The following is a 14,630-nucleotide window of genomic DNA, read 5'->3' on the forward strand; positions in this document are numbered from 1 at the left end:
CGCAGGGCTCCATCTCACGGACCCGTGAGATCATGACCTGATGGCTCCCTCTTCTGTTGATTTTATGTAGTGTGAAAAAAATATGGTGGCTTTAAAAAAACATGGTTGTTTGGTTTTTGAGATTTCCTTTGTTCCTCTCCTGCGCTTTCATTGGATTTTCTCTTTAGTTGTCTCTGTATCTCTGTGCTATTCAAATTTTATGGCACCCTGAGCAGTTTCTCCTTACAGTGGGGTCCTGTCTTAGCAGGACTCCTGGCTTACGAGTTTAGAGAGTTGAGAGCAGCTAAAGTGCTGTTCTTTCTTATTTTTTTGTGTTTGTAAGTTTTTATAGTAATTTACCAAAAAATGAAGAATGTAATGAAAAGTTTTAATACCAATTTTTCATAGCAAGTTTACCATTTTTCCACATCTGAATTATTTTTCTTACGTCTATAGAAAAGGACAATATTAATGTATTACATAAATTACATTAGTGCACACACCAGTGCTTGTCATTATATCCTTTCTTTTCCCATCTCTTTATACTTAGTCTTCTCAGCGTCTCTCATTAAAGCTGCAGATTGACTTGTCTCATTATGCATTGGTGTTCATGCATTTCACTCCCGTCTCCTTCAGCCTTTCCCTGGAATATCTAGCTTACTGTGCTTCGTAGATAATTTTACCTTCCATCTATACTCTTTTTTTTCGGTCTAGTTTTTTCTTTTTCTTTTTTTTTTTTTAGAGTCTATGTCATTCTATCTATTTCAGAGAGAACCTTTAAGTTAATCTGCATATTGTACTTAATGTATGGATATGGACTTAATATACTTAATAGGGATTGTGTAGTTACACTTTGATGCTTAAAATTGATATTTGTAAGCTTGGTTTTCTTTAAGGTACATACTGTATTCCCTGGATATCTTTTGTTCTGTTCTGAGGTAGAATTTTAAAGTTCTGTTTTGGGGCTGGTATGAATACCAACCTCATGCGGTGATATTGGGAGGAGCTAGATGAAATAATATGTGAGAAACAGTGACATGAAAAACTCTTCCTGTCACATTGTAGGAGTTCAGTAGATGTTGATTTTCCCTTTTGTTGATGTTATTTTATCATCTAATTACCTGTTTAGAGTATTCATGTCCTTACTCGTCTGTGGTTAGAAATCATGACGAGAATGTCTTGTGTCTTAAATGGCAGATAGCAGCTGATGAGCCTCCACCAGAAGGATGTAATTCGTTTTTCTCTGTGCATGGAAAGAAGACTTGTGATTTTGACACCCTTGAGACTCTTCTCCTCACAGCGTCTGAAAGGTAAATTGTGTGTTTCTTCACACATACTGTATTTCATTGTGCTTTCTTCCATATCAAGCCCACCCTTCGAATTTCTTACAGGTTTTGTGGTCTGTAGATACAGTGGTTTAAAGTGTGGATTCTGGAATCAGACCGACTAGATTTGAATCCCAGCTCTGTCACTTAAAATAGTTTTGTAAACTTAGGCAAATTATTTAACCTTTCTTTCCTACCTCACTTTGAAATAGAGATAATAAGAGTACTTTATGTTCCTGTTATTATTTAGTGATGACCCTCTGTGAGATTACATAGGCTTTGTCATTAGTGTAGTAAAGAATACCCTGTGTATTAAACCAGTGCCTGAAGTAATGATATTAATGATAATGATCTCTCAGTATTACTAGTTTCAGACAAAAGAGACTATTTAAAAGATAATAGCAAGCTTAATTTGAATATTAAGTTGGTAATTTAATGGGCTGGCTTTTTGCTTAAAGGTAGGTTTCCTTTGGTGGACAGATATAACAGGTGTCTCTTGCTGTCTGGCTATGGCAGTAACCCCATTGTACCTTCTCTGTAATGCCGTTTTAAATTGGATAACTGACCTCTCTGTGATGTTGCTCTGCTCTACCAGAGGCCTAAGGGCATTTCAGGTAGGGTAGCTCTTCTTTAGTGAGGTACTCTTTCTTCCCAGCACTTGTTCTCTGCCCGTTAAATGGTGGGAGAGCTTTTTACTTAGAATGACAACCAAAAAATGGGGTACGTGTTCCAGCTATGTCCAGGCCGAGGAATGGACATTGGAGAATGGCTTGCATGGTAAAGTGGTGCTCCCTTGGGGTAAACAAAATTAATTGATTTAAAAAACTCTAACTTGTTAAAACAATAATGCAGACATTTATAAAGAAAAGAATGATGGCGTCTCCTCTTCTGAGAGGTGGTAACTGTTTTTAATGGTTTGTCATCATGTTTTAGGCTTTTTTCTGTGGTTATAGATTTATACAGGTAGGTAGGTTTATTTTTACAAGAGGCTTCTTCCCATTAGTACATGTATGTGTACCTCATTATTTTTAATGCATGAAAAATAGCTATGTAAGAATGTCTCACAGTTTTTTACTCATAGTTTTAAAAGTTGTTTCCTATTTTTTTGTTTGTTATTGTGGTAAGGCTATAGTGAATATCCTTACTTCTATCTCTTTACCTTCTGTGGAACAGTTTATTAAGAAATAGTTTATTGTAAAAGGAATGGCAAGTCATAAAGTCTGTGCAATACGGTCTATTGATATCTTGATGCTGATATTAGGAAATTTATTTTGAGGGGCAAGTTTAACAATTTATGAGGGAAACTTAAATATTAAATTATTTAGTAGGAAGATCATAGTAGTAAAAATGATAGAGGAGGGAGATGCTGTGGTTGACCAGTTATATGCTTAAAATCATCCTGCCTTTTCACGTTATTTGTGCTTATGTTTTCAGATAGAAGGATAATCTATTTATATAGTAGAATAACGTAATAAAGCCTTAGTACTATGGGATGTGGATATGTATCCTTTTTCTGCCTTTCATCCTTCTCTAGGAATTGGTAACAATTACTAATCAAAGTCTGCATTTTATGGTTAGTATGATGTGGTTTTATTATTTTTAGTCATGAATAAGACTCATATTTGACAGTGTTCTTACTGACTGAAAACTGTTTTGATACTCTGTTTTTAAATTTTTTTTTAATGTTTATTTATTTTTGAGAGAGAGAAACAGCGCGCGGGTGGAAGAGGGGCAGAGAGAGAGGGAGATACAGAATCAGGCTTCAGGCTCTGAGCTGTCAGCACAGAGCCTGATGCAGGGCTCAAACTCATGAACTGTGAGATCATGACCTGAGCCGAAGTTGGACGCTTAACTGACTGAGCCGCCCAGGCACCCCAATACTCTTTGTATTAAGATGCTTATAATCTTTATTTAAATTATTGCTCCTGTAGCTATATCTTGTACCATTTTTAATTTTTAAGAACTTTTTTTAAGTTTAAGAGGATGGGTGAAATAAGTGATGGGGATTGGGGGTGCACTTGTGATGAGCCTTGAGTGATTATGGAATTGTTGAATTACTATGCTGTACACCTCAAACTAATGTAACTCTGTATGTTAGCTAACTGGAATTAAAATAAAAACCAGAAAAAAAAATTAAGCTTCTAATATTTATTTTCAGGCCCAAACCTTTATTGTTCAAAGGAGATCACAGATACCCATCATCTAATCCTGAAAGCCCAGTGGTCATTTTCTACTCTGAGATTGGTTATGAGGAATTTTATAATTTCCACCGCCAACTTATATCAAAAAACAATGCAGGCAAAATCAATTATGTACTCAGACATTATATACTTGTAAGTATTGACTTATGTGTGTATTGTGTGTGTGTGTGTGTGTGTGTGTATACTCATATATATAAAACTTAAAAAAAAATTTTTTAACGTTTATTCATTTTTGAGAGAGAGAGCACAAGTGGGGGCGGGGTAGAGAGAGAAGGAGACACAGAATCCAAAGCAGGCTCCACAGAGTTGGAACATAGGGCTCACACCCATGAGCTGTGAGATCATGACTGAAGTTGGACGCGTAACCAACTGAGGTACCCAGGTGCTCCTTATAGCTGTTAAAAATCTTGATTTGCCCTGCACGACCTTAGCACATAAGCTAATAATATCCCCCCTTTATAAAATTATTTGATCTACTTTTCATCATATCTGTTATTTGCACATAGGAGGTACTTTGCTTGCCAGTCTGAAGAAATAGGAAATAATTATGCTTAAAAAATGGCTTAATAAAGTGTACATTCTACTTAAAAATGAAACATGTAAATTATATTTTCTAGATTTAATATAATCATCATACTATGGAACTGATTCTTGAATTCCTTTCCAAAAAAATTTTTTTTCCATTCGGAATCTTTTCATTTGATGTAAAAGGGAGGATTTCTAAAGGCATAAAAACAAGGAGAATTGACTTAAAATTAAATTTTTAAAGTCTTTTGTAACATTTAGCAATTAACATATTTATATGTAAACATATTTGCTTTTAAAGTTTCTGTGTCATAATAAGCTCAGTAAAATTGCGTGGTAAGTCCCTATAAGCAAAATATATATTAACAAAATATTTTTTTAAGTTTATTTATTAGGAGAGACGGAGAGAGGGAGAGTGTGCACAAGCAGGGGAGGGGCAGAGAGAGAGAGAATCCCAAGCAGGCTCTGTGCTCTCAGCTTGGAGCCAAACATGGGGCTTGAACTCCTGAACTGTGAGATTATGACCTGAGCTGAAACTGAGAGTCGGATGCTTAACCAACTGAGCCATCCAGGCACTCCCAAGTAAATATTTAAATGAAAATTTGTATGAACAGAAACAGATTTTTAAAAAAAATTTTTTAACGTTTATTTTTGAGAGAGCGAGACAGAGTGCAAACGGGAGGGACAGAGAGAGGGGGAGACATAGAATCTGAATAGACTCCAGGCTCTGAGCTGTCAGCACAGAGCCTGACGCGGGGCTCGAACCCACAAACTGTGAGATCATGACCTGAGCTGAAGTCAGACGCTTAACCAACTGAGCCACCCAGGCACCCCTTGAAACAGATTTTTTTAATACCTAGTTTTGACAACTGCTTTCCAGGCTATATTGCTGTTATTAAAGATTAAAATATCTAAAGCGCCATCCTCATTCAGGATGGTGGTAAGCCTGTGACAGTTGGTCAGCCCAAACCCAACCTGAAGACTTTTTTTTTTTTTGAAGACATTTAAATTCAATAAAAAATGAATACATCACACACACATGGTCCTATCAAAGTACTTCTGGGTTTGAAACCTCATCGGTATTTCAACTCTGCTTTGTAAGTTCTGGAGTTTCCTTTTCTTTTTCTCCATTTCTTCATGTGGTTTGGTTACTTCTGCCCTGTCACTGTCCCTTCATCTGGTTTTGCCTCTGCTTTGGAATTCCCATTCCCATACTTGTGGCAGGATACAAAATCTAAAGGAGGCTGAGATTCCCGTGGAAGTTTTAGCTATATTTTGAATGCATAATCCTAGGTGGTGGCTGTGTGATGTTAACATGTTCACGTCACGTTCATTGTGACATTTAAGAAGCCAGGTGTTAATGCTGGAATACTTACTCTGCTTGCAGAATCCGAGGAAGGAACCTGTTTACCTCTCTGGCTATGGTGTGGAGTTGGCAATTAAGAGCACTGAGTACAAGGCCAAGGATGATACTCAGGTGAAAGGTGAATTTGTGAATTAAGACCAATGTGTTTTCTTTTCCTTAAATGTGAGTTAAAGGGAATTTATTTCCTTAATGTAAAAGAATAGATTTAGGAGCATGATGAACCTGTGTTTGAATTCTGGTCCTGTTACCTGTGAGTTGGGTGATGTGAAGCAAATTCTGTAGGTCCTAAATTTTCTGTCTGTAAAGTGCAGATAATGGCATGTGCCTCCTAACATATTTGTGAAGAGAAAATGAGATGTATAGGTAAAGAATGTAGCATAGTTCTTTGCACAAAAAGGTCAATAATTGTAGCTGTTGTTATTGATGATGTGTAATTCACAAATAGCCATTAATTTGTGACCCAGAGTGAAATCCTAAACTATCTTAATGAACAATTTTGTGTTTTTGATTATTTTCTGCACTTGGAATACTTCTTATTGTACTACTCTAGGGTTTTGAATTTATTATTTCAACCACACAAGTTTTATGTGCAGTCTTTCTATTTCTTCCTTGTGAGCTTATTTTATTTTTATTTTTATTTTTTTTAATATATGAAATTTATTGTCAAATTGGTTTCCATACAACACCCAGTGTGTGAGCTTATTTTAAAGATAAAAACGGTTGGTTTGGGTAAATGGAGGATAGCCTAGTACCTCAACATCTGTTACCAATAATTATATTTAGGATTAAGTTGCTTAATTGGAAGTTCTTTAGAATTTTGATACTGAAAAATCCACTGTTCATAATTTTAGAGGTATTAATTTTGAGCTTTTGAGATTTTTAACATGTAAAATTTTCCAAAGTTCAAGGGAAAAATACATTCTTACTGTATCCAGGAACACAGGATACGTTGAAAAACACATGTATTCTGTCTAAAAAAAAAACACTCTACAAAAGGGTCATTGAGGTATTCAGTGTTTTAAGTAGTATTGTAATTTCAGGTGTTTCTAATTTGTTTTACATTATTCAAATTTTATGAGGTTAATAACATTTTTATTTCCTGTCTGAATGATTAGACATGTATTTGCTTGTGCTTTTATAGGAACGGAGGTAAATGCTACAGTGATTGGTGAGAATGATCCTATTGATGAAGTTCAGGGATTCCTCTTTGGAAAATTAAGGTATGTATATTTTTGGGGGAAATGCCCTTATTCTTTTAAACTTCCAAGCTTCTTTGCATTGTAGGTATCATCTTTCTCATTACTGTCTGAGTTACAGATCTCTCAGTAGTGCTTTATATATGTAACTTGATAGGAAGCGATTACCACTTAATTTACTGTATAGTTCATGATTTCCAGACATCTGAAGCACATTTTTGTTTTTTTAAATTTAATTAATTTATTTAAATTTTATTTATTTTAAAAATTTATATCCAAGTTAGTTAGCATATAGTACAACAATGATTTCAGGAATAGATTCCTTAGTGCCCCCTCCCTCCCACAACCTCTCCAGTAACACTCTGTTTGTTTTCCATATTTAAGAATCTCTTATGTTTCATCCCCCTCCCTGTTTTTATGTTATTTTTGCTTCCCTTCCCTTATATTCATCTGTTTTGTAACTTAAAGTCTTCATATGAGTGAAGTCATGATATTTGTCTTTCTCTGACTAATTTCGCTTAGCATGACACCATCCACGTAGTTGCAGATGGCAAGATTTTATTCTTTTTGATTGCCGAGTAATACTCCATTGTATATATGTACCACATCTTCTTTATCCATTCATCCATCGATGGACATTTGGGCTCTTTCCATACTTTGAAGCACATTATTGTTAAATGATATTATGGCTTCCTGCCTATGGCTTTAGTTGATTTTGTTTTCTGGGCCTTGCATTTGATGACATAAAGTTACACATAAAAGGAGACATCTAATTTTTTCACCCAGTTTTTCCCAAGAAAATCGACAAAGTACTTTAAAAGGTCATAGCTATTTACTTAAGCTAAACGTAGTCTGAAACAATGCAAAAGAGGTGCAGTAGATCTTATACACGTTTAGTTGAAATATATATTAGATTTCACTTTATTTTTTTAATCTTTATTTTTGAGAGAGACAGAGTAAGAGTGGGGGAGGGGCAGAGAGGCAGGGAGACACAGATAAATCTCTGCTGACAGCTCAGAGCCTGACACGGGGCTCAAACTCACAAAACAGCAAGATCATGACCTGAGCCAAAGTTGGAAGTTCAATCAACTGAGCCATCCAGGCTCCCTAGATTTCACTTTATATGAAAGAGGATAGAGATGGTTTCTTGAAGAAAATTTCATAGCCATTTTATGAAAGTTTCAGAGAAATTTATGACTGAAAATTCTTCTTAGTAGTTACTTTAAATGTTGTAGTTATTTCTATTATGCCTTGATAATTGTTCAGAGCCCGGACTTCTGCTTTATCTAGAAATCTTAATTAGGACATCTACAGTGGCGTTTTCTTGTTTTTGTTTGTTTGTTTGTTTGTTTGTTTTTTGTAAAGGAAAGATCATGAAGAAGTATGTGTAGGCCAGTTTCACGTACTTGAACTTTAACATTGGGCCCAGTGAAATGACTTAACCAGACTAACAGGTTAGCAAAGATGACTCTGTTCATGTTGAATTTCTGTGGACATGTTGAGTCCATCCCATGCATATGAATGTTTCATTGTGTTTAACATCATTTTGGCTTCATTAGTATGCAGTCAGGTTTCATTTTTATTGGACCCAGCTTTCCAGAATATTTTTTCATATTCATGTTTTTTATGTTTGATTTTTGGATAGCATTATGATCTTATGTATTTAGAGCACAAAGGTAGTATGTAGCATATTAAAGACGTTTTCCGTTTTGCACATTCGGAATAGTTGTTTAGCTATCTAGAATAATGGGACCATTTTCGGATATGATCATCATGAAGAAGACGTAGTAACTGGTTGGAAATGGATTGGTTGGAAGGTGAAGGATCTGAGTAAATATTTTACTTTCTGTATGTGGCATTTAAGAAATTTTTAGTTGCTAGCATTTAAAAGAACAGAATTACTCAACAAGCCATCTGTTGTCTGATCTAAATGATGCATATCTGCCTCTGATAACTTCTGTTTTACTAGCTTTAAATAGAATGCACTGTATTTCAAGATAAAACTAAGTGAAACCCAGTGCTCTCGGTTAACTTAAGTTGTATTATTCATGTGATGGAAGGATTTATGGGCATGTAGCTGAAAGAAATCCATCTTGGGACTGGCAGCATTGTATTTCCAGTTTTATTTTGAGAATTTAAAAAGATTGAGGAAAAGTGTGGAAAATAATAGAACATACGCATGTGCTCATCACCCAGAATTGATGGTTGTAATTGTACATGCTTTTCTGTTTCAAAGAACTATTTATGAAGTTTTTTTCCAACACATGCCTTCTTTTACTTGAAAGAAATGGTAAAACACTACAGGTAGACTTGGGGTCCCCTTTGTCCCCACTCTCAGTCCCATTCCCTCTCCCTGACATAGAGAATCACTGTAGTGGTGATTCATTTTTTAATCTGTAAATTTTATGGTTTAAAAGATTATCATTTTCTGTATTAACTTATTTTTTAAGAAAAATAATTCTGCTCTTAATATTTTCCCTTTATTGTAGGAATTTACTTATTGCTAAGGGGAAAATCATGAATATAAAGTTGGAGCCAACTTCTACGTGTGCTTTGAGAAAGAAAAGACATGTTAAAGGACTGATTTTATGTTTCTTTCAGAGACCTGCACCCTGACCTGAAGGGACAGTTGAAGGAACTCAGAAAACATCTTGTGGAGAGCACCAATGAAATGGCTCCTTTAAAAGTTTGGCAATTGCAAGGTAACAAATATGTAGAGGAATCACCGGCCTACTTTTGACTGAATTTTATGGTATTAAAAAACTAATAGAATTTGAATTTAATTTTATTTATTTGCCTGATTCTCAGGGTACCACAGATTTTCACGATAAAGTGATTATGATTAATCAGAAAAGAAAGGAAGTCCTTTTGTAGACAGATTAACAGTATGCAGAAGTATGTATATAAATGAGTGCCAGATCTTTCTCTGTGTGAACAGATACTTAAGTTTATAATGTTTGTCTTAGTTTTTCTATTTCTTTATATATACATTTCTTGAATAGTGTATCTGTCAAATGTTAAAGACATATTAACATGAAGGATATGTGTGTTTTTCTGGCCCAAAGGTCTATTTTATCAAAATTTTTTTTTAAGCATAATTTACTAAAGACTTTTACTATACTTTGTGGTATATTGTAAATTCATAAAAATGAAAAGGATTTGGGATGGATTTATCCTATGCTAAATGTAAATGTGTTAGTATATCTCTAGTGTTTTATGCAAGTATAGCAAGCAGTGTAACAATAAACACTAGGAATTGAACAAAACCTAGAATTAAACCATGGGTGCTCTCTGAAATGGTTGCATTCTAAAACATTCTCAATTGCCAAGAAAATAATGAGAAATAAATGTTTTTTTCCCCTTATTTCTCATTGCATTAGATTAATACACTTTATACTTGACCTTGTTGCAGATCTCAGTTTCCAGACTGCTGCCCGAATCTTGGCTGCTCCTGTTGAATTAGCTTTGGTGGTAATGAAGGATCTTAGTCAAAATTTTCCTACCAAAGCCAGGTAATGAAGAGTAAGGCTCTAAGACATTCTTCTCTTTACTATATACCTAATTATCTTCATGTTTACATGCAAAATGAGACAAGTAAAATATGAAAATGCTTAGAAAATTAAAGTTTTAATACCAGCACCATGCCACTGATGATGCTATCTTTCTGGGAAGTTGGCAGTACCGTACATTGTGGGGTTGGAGACCCATGTAGGTTGTGTCCTTGGCTCTGCCTTGCTAGCTGTGTGACATTTGCAAATAATTACCTCTCTTCTCGTTACCTCACTTCCCCAGCATTAAAATGGAAATAACGATCCCTGCCTGTCAGGATTAGATGAGTTAACAAAATCTGATGTATGCGGATGTAACTAATATAGGGTCTAGCAGCAACTGTGTTTTTCTTCCTGAAGAGTTTTGTATACATCATCTAATTTAAAGTCAATGAGGCAGATGAGTTCTATAGGCTGACTTGTTCATGGTGACAGTAAGATTTTGAGTGCAGCTTTTTAAATACTGCTTTCAGTTGTATAATATCCTCCACGTCTCATAAATCTTTTTAAAAGCCAAATTTTTAGAGACTAACAACTTAAATGGTTGCCATTGTTTTTCTTGAGTAACTGAATGAGCTATTTTGACTTCTTATGTGAGATGCTTTATAAATAAGTTTGTTTATTTGGTTAGTCTTGGCAACCATTTCTTAGAAAGACTTATAAATCATATAGTACAATCTCATTTAATTCAGTATGCTATTGAAGATATACACGTAGGATGCCACCTCCACCAAAAGTGCTTAAGTAGCATGAGCAGTTTGTCACCTTAGTTTAACATTATCCCTTAGTCTGTGAGCAGTAGAGATTGTGTATAGGAATAGAGTTACATATATTTAACCTAAGATCTTTGGAATAACTGCACTTGATTTAAAATGCTGCTATTACTGCTACTTTTCTGTGATGTTGTATGTTGAAGTAATGAAAAAATATGTACATCTGAGTGGAGAAATGTATTATTTGTAAAGGTGAAGATTTTTTTGTTTTTTTGTATTAAGGAATTTGCTGTTTTACATACAAATATAGGGAAATTAACTAAACATCGATAACATTTTTATTTCTTTAGAGCAATAACAAAAACAGCAGTGAGTTCAGAACTTAGAACCGAAGTGGAAGAGAATCAGAAGGTATTACCCAGTGGTCTTTCTGTTTTGTATTGTATTTTTAAAGATGAGGAAATCTGAGTTACATCAATGACATTGAACAAACTTTTACCAAAGATAGTGGTGTTTTATTCATTTCTGTAATCTTTTTTTATGTTTTTAATATTTAAAGTTGAATATGAATATAATTGAAACATCAGATGGTGCCACCACTTTGTTTAGATAAGCAGCATCCCCCTAACATGACTTACTCTCTGTTTTTAATCTGTCTGTCTGTCTGTCTGTCTGTCTATCTATCTATCTGTGAGAGAGAAGGAGAGAGAATGTGAGCGAGCAGGGGAGAGGGGCAGAGAGGGAGAGAGAGAGAATCTTAAGCAAGGCTCCTTGCTCAGCATGGAGCCTGACGTGGGGCTCAATCCCACGATCCTGGGATCATGACCTGAGCCATAATCAAGAGTCAGGTGCTTAACCAACTGAGCCACCCAGGCTCCTGGACTTAATTCCTGTTTTGTCCTCCTTGCTAGAAGCATCTATTTTCAACCCTTAGCTGATTGTTTTGATGTTTATCCCCAGCTTTATAGTAAACTTAAATTAGTGCTTTGTTTTCCAGTTTCAAGTCTTCTGTGTCGGTCTCCCATTACAAGGATGACATTTAACTTTCTTTCACTGCCCCTCACCCCCATGTCTGCCACTACTCTGTACTGGCACTTCCCCATCCCTCCACTTTCTCTGTATTTTCATGTTGTGATTTTATTAATTTTTGTTCTGCTCCAATATGTTCTGGTTGTTCTTTATGTCTAGGGCATACCAGTTATCCTGGGACCTTGCTTTAATCTCTTTTGTTGGATCTCCTATTTCTTGGGTTCCTGGTATTCTTTGTTTTTGGTTACTCCCTTTTTTGGTGCAGTACATCATTCTTCATGAGAAAAGTTGCATTTCAGATTCTGAGAAATCAATTTTCCACTTCTGTTTTTATTGATAGCTTGGCTGAGTATAGAAATCTAGATTGGAAGTCCTTTAGAAGTTTTGTTACTGGACCAAAGTGAGTTGCTTCTTGGTGAGTTACAGACAGAGACCACACCAGGAGGAATTGCCTCACAAGGTCATCTTTATTTGTAGAAATAGGGAGATCACAGGGAATAATTTCCAAAACCATGACTACTCTTAACAGAGGTAGGCTGGCTCCTTTATTAGGGCTTGGATGAATAGTTCCAAGAAGGGGACTTTAACATTGTAATGAAGCTGAGGAAGCTGTGGAGCACTTTCTGATTCATTTGCACAGGTGTCATATTTCCTCAAATAGTTTCTTTTCCTTTTCTAGCAATTTGTTAGTTTCTAAGAGATGAACTTGACTGACAGAAACTTTTAGGAATTTCCTGAGTTCAGTGGGTCAGTTTTGAGTTCAGGGGTCAATGGTGACAGTTTGAAGGCATTGCTTCTTAGAATTTTGGTTTCTGTTGTGGTTATTGAGAAGTCTGAAGCCTTGGTATGAGATCTAGTTTTTCTTTCCAGAATCATTCAGGGTGTTGTTTTTGGCTCTAGTAATCTGAAATTTCACAGTGCTATGCCCTTTAAAGAAATCTCTGTACTGTTGAGTGATTGATGGGCCCTTTGAATCTGGAAAATCATTTCGTAGAGTTTTGGGAAGTTTTCTTGATTTATTTCCTTGCATTTTTTCCATCTAGTTTCTCTCTTTTGTTTTCCTGGAATTCTTTATTTTTAAGATGTTGCATTTCCTTGACTAGCTTGGCCTAATTTAAAAAATGTGTATTTTCTTTCCTATTTTCCAATTCTTTTGTGTTTTATTTTAAAACTTTTTAGGGGAGGATTTTCAACCCCTTTGTTGACATTTTTTCCTTTAGTTGTCAAATCTTTAATTTCCAAGGGTTATTGTTCTTTGATCCTTTTTTTTTATGGTGTTCTCATGTCATTTTGAACGTGTCAGTAGTGTATATGTATGTTTTCTTCTCTTTTGTATCTGTTTCCTCTTAAGTTGACTTTATTTTTGTCTTGGTTTCTTGTCTTTAATGTTAGAGGCTTTCCTCACATGTCTGGTGATTGCTGCTCATATTGAAGAGAATGAGGCAGTAGCAGTAAGGAGCCGATGGCAAGCCTTGAGGCTTTTTGACTGTAGGCTATCCTGTTATGGTCATTTCCTAGCTTGTCCCAGTGTGTCAGTCTGAAACTTTTCCTCTTGAGCTGTTCAGTCCCCAGAAAAGTATCTTCTGATCCTTTCTTACCTAGAAGGGGAAGTCTGGCTGCTGGAGTGGTAGAAGCCAAGTAGGAAAGAACATTCAGGAGCTTCCACTCAGTCCCCTGTTTTCCGTATGGGATTCCCGCTCTCAGTTGTGTTTCATTTCCCTGAGTTCCCAGATTCTTTCACTCTTTCACAGGGAATGAAAGCATTCCATTTTTCTGGAGTGGAGGGACCTTGCTCCATGAAATCAACCGGGGAGTCTGGGGGCTCTTATCTTTAAAAAGCTATACATCAGAACTCATTTTTTAGGCTAGTAATTACCCCTTCTTACCTGTGTTCTTTGTGCTGCCAATTCTTGAGCCTTTCGAGGAGTTCCACAGGGTAACTTGTGGTTTCTGTTGGCTTTCCCCACTGTCAGCCTAGCCTTTAGCTTTCTCAGGGTTGTTAAAACTCTTGCTACTCACATATCTCCTTTCTAGCTTCCAAAATTAGTTGCCCTTTTTCTCTTTTGTTCTCTTTGTTGTTGTGGATTTATAACTCTATAAAAATCCCTTTTTAAAAAACTGTCATTTCAATAGAGTTTTAGGAGGGAAAGAAATGCTTGTGTTCAATCTGTCTTTACCCCAGATTTTTAAAACCTGTACATAGAAGATATTAGTTAAATAGATCTGAGGGATAAGTAAACCAAATTTATCTCCAATATTTACTAATTTGAAGAAACCTTATTGACATTTTTTATTTACCTTGTTTTTGATTTTCAGAATAGCAATATTAAATATTATCTTACTTTCAGGGCTCCCCCCACCAAGAGGACAGAACATTAGATTACATAGGCTATAGTACTTCCTAGATACTTCGGGGTTTCTTGATTAAATATTAAAGTATAAAATACAAAAGTATAAAACATGCAAAAATGTGTACAAACATTAAATCTTCAGTGTGATGAATTTTCAAAAGTGAAGTTTGCTGTATTACCAGATCTTGAAACGGATATGAGTTATGCTTAGCAGCTCAGAATCTGTGTTTCTTACAGTCAGAGGGTGCTGTACTTATGGCCTGGGTGTGAGTGGACATGGAGTTTTTCCTTCCTAACGTAAGAAATTCCAATTCTGAATTGATGCAGCTTTCCATTTTCCCCTTATTTTACTTGCCATTTAATCCTTCAAGGCAAAGAAGCAAATGTTGTGGCTTCG

The 14,630-nt window shown here is 35.5% G+C and overlaps 1 protein-coding gene across 2 annotated transcripts in view; it reads left to right on the forward strand.

Moving 5' to 3' along the window:
- Nucleotides 1-14,630, forward strand: part of UGGT1 (UDP-glucose glycoprotein glucosyltransferase 1) — a 110,195-nt gene that overhangs the window by 14,107 nt on the left and 81,458 nt on the right. For both annotated transcript variants that reach the window (XM_049615805.1, XM_049615806.1), the window contains exons 5-11: nucleotides 1,177-1,289; nucleotides 3,463-3,637; nucleotides 5,418-5,514; nucleotides 6,538-6,616; nucleotides 9,194-9,294; nucleotides 10,005-10,104; nucleotides 11,204-11,264. In XM_049615805.1, the coding sequence (XP_049471762.1) occupies nucleotides 1,177-1,289; nucleotides 3,463-3,637; nucleotides 5,418-5,514; nucleotides 6,538-6,616; nucleotides 9,194-9,294; nucleotides 10,005-10,104; nucleotides 11,204-11,264 (726 nt within the window). The remainder of the gene's footprint in view (nucleotides 1-1,176; nucleotides 1,290-3,462; nucleotides 3,638-5,417; nucleotides 5,515-6,537; nucleotides 6,617-9,193; nucleotides 9,295-10,004; nucleotides 10,105-11,203; nucleotides 11,265-14,630) is intronic.

Source organism: Panthera uncia (assembly GCF_023721935.1).
Source record: "Panthera uncia isolate 11264 chromosome C1 unlocalized genomic scaffold, Puncia_PCG_1.0 HiC_scaffold_3, whole genome shotgun sequence".
In the NCBI taxonomy this organism is placed as follows: Eukaryota; Metazoa; Chordata; class Mammalia; order Carnivora; family Felidae; genus Panthera; species Panthera uncia.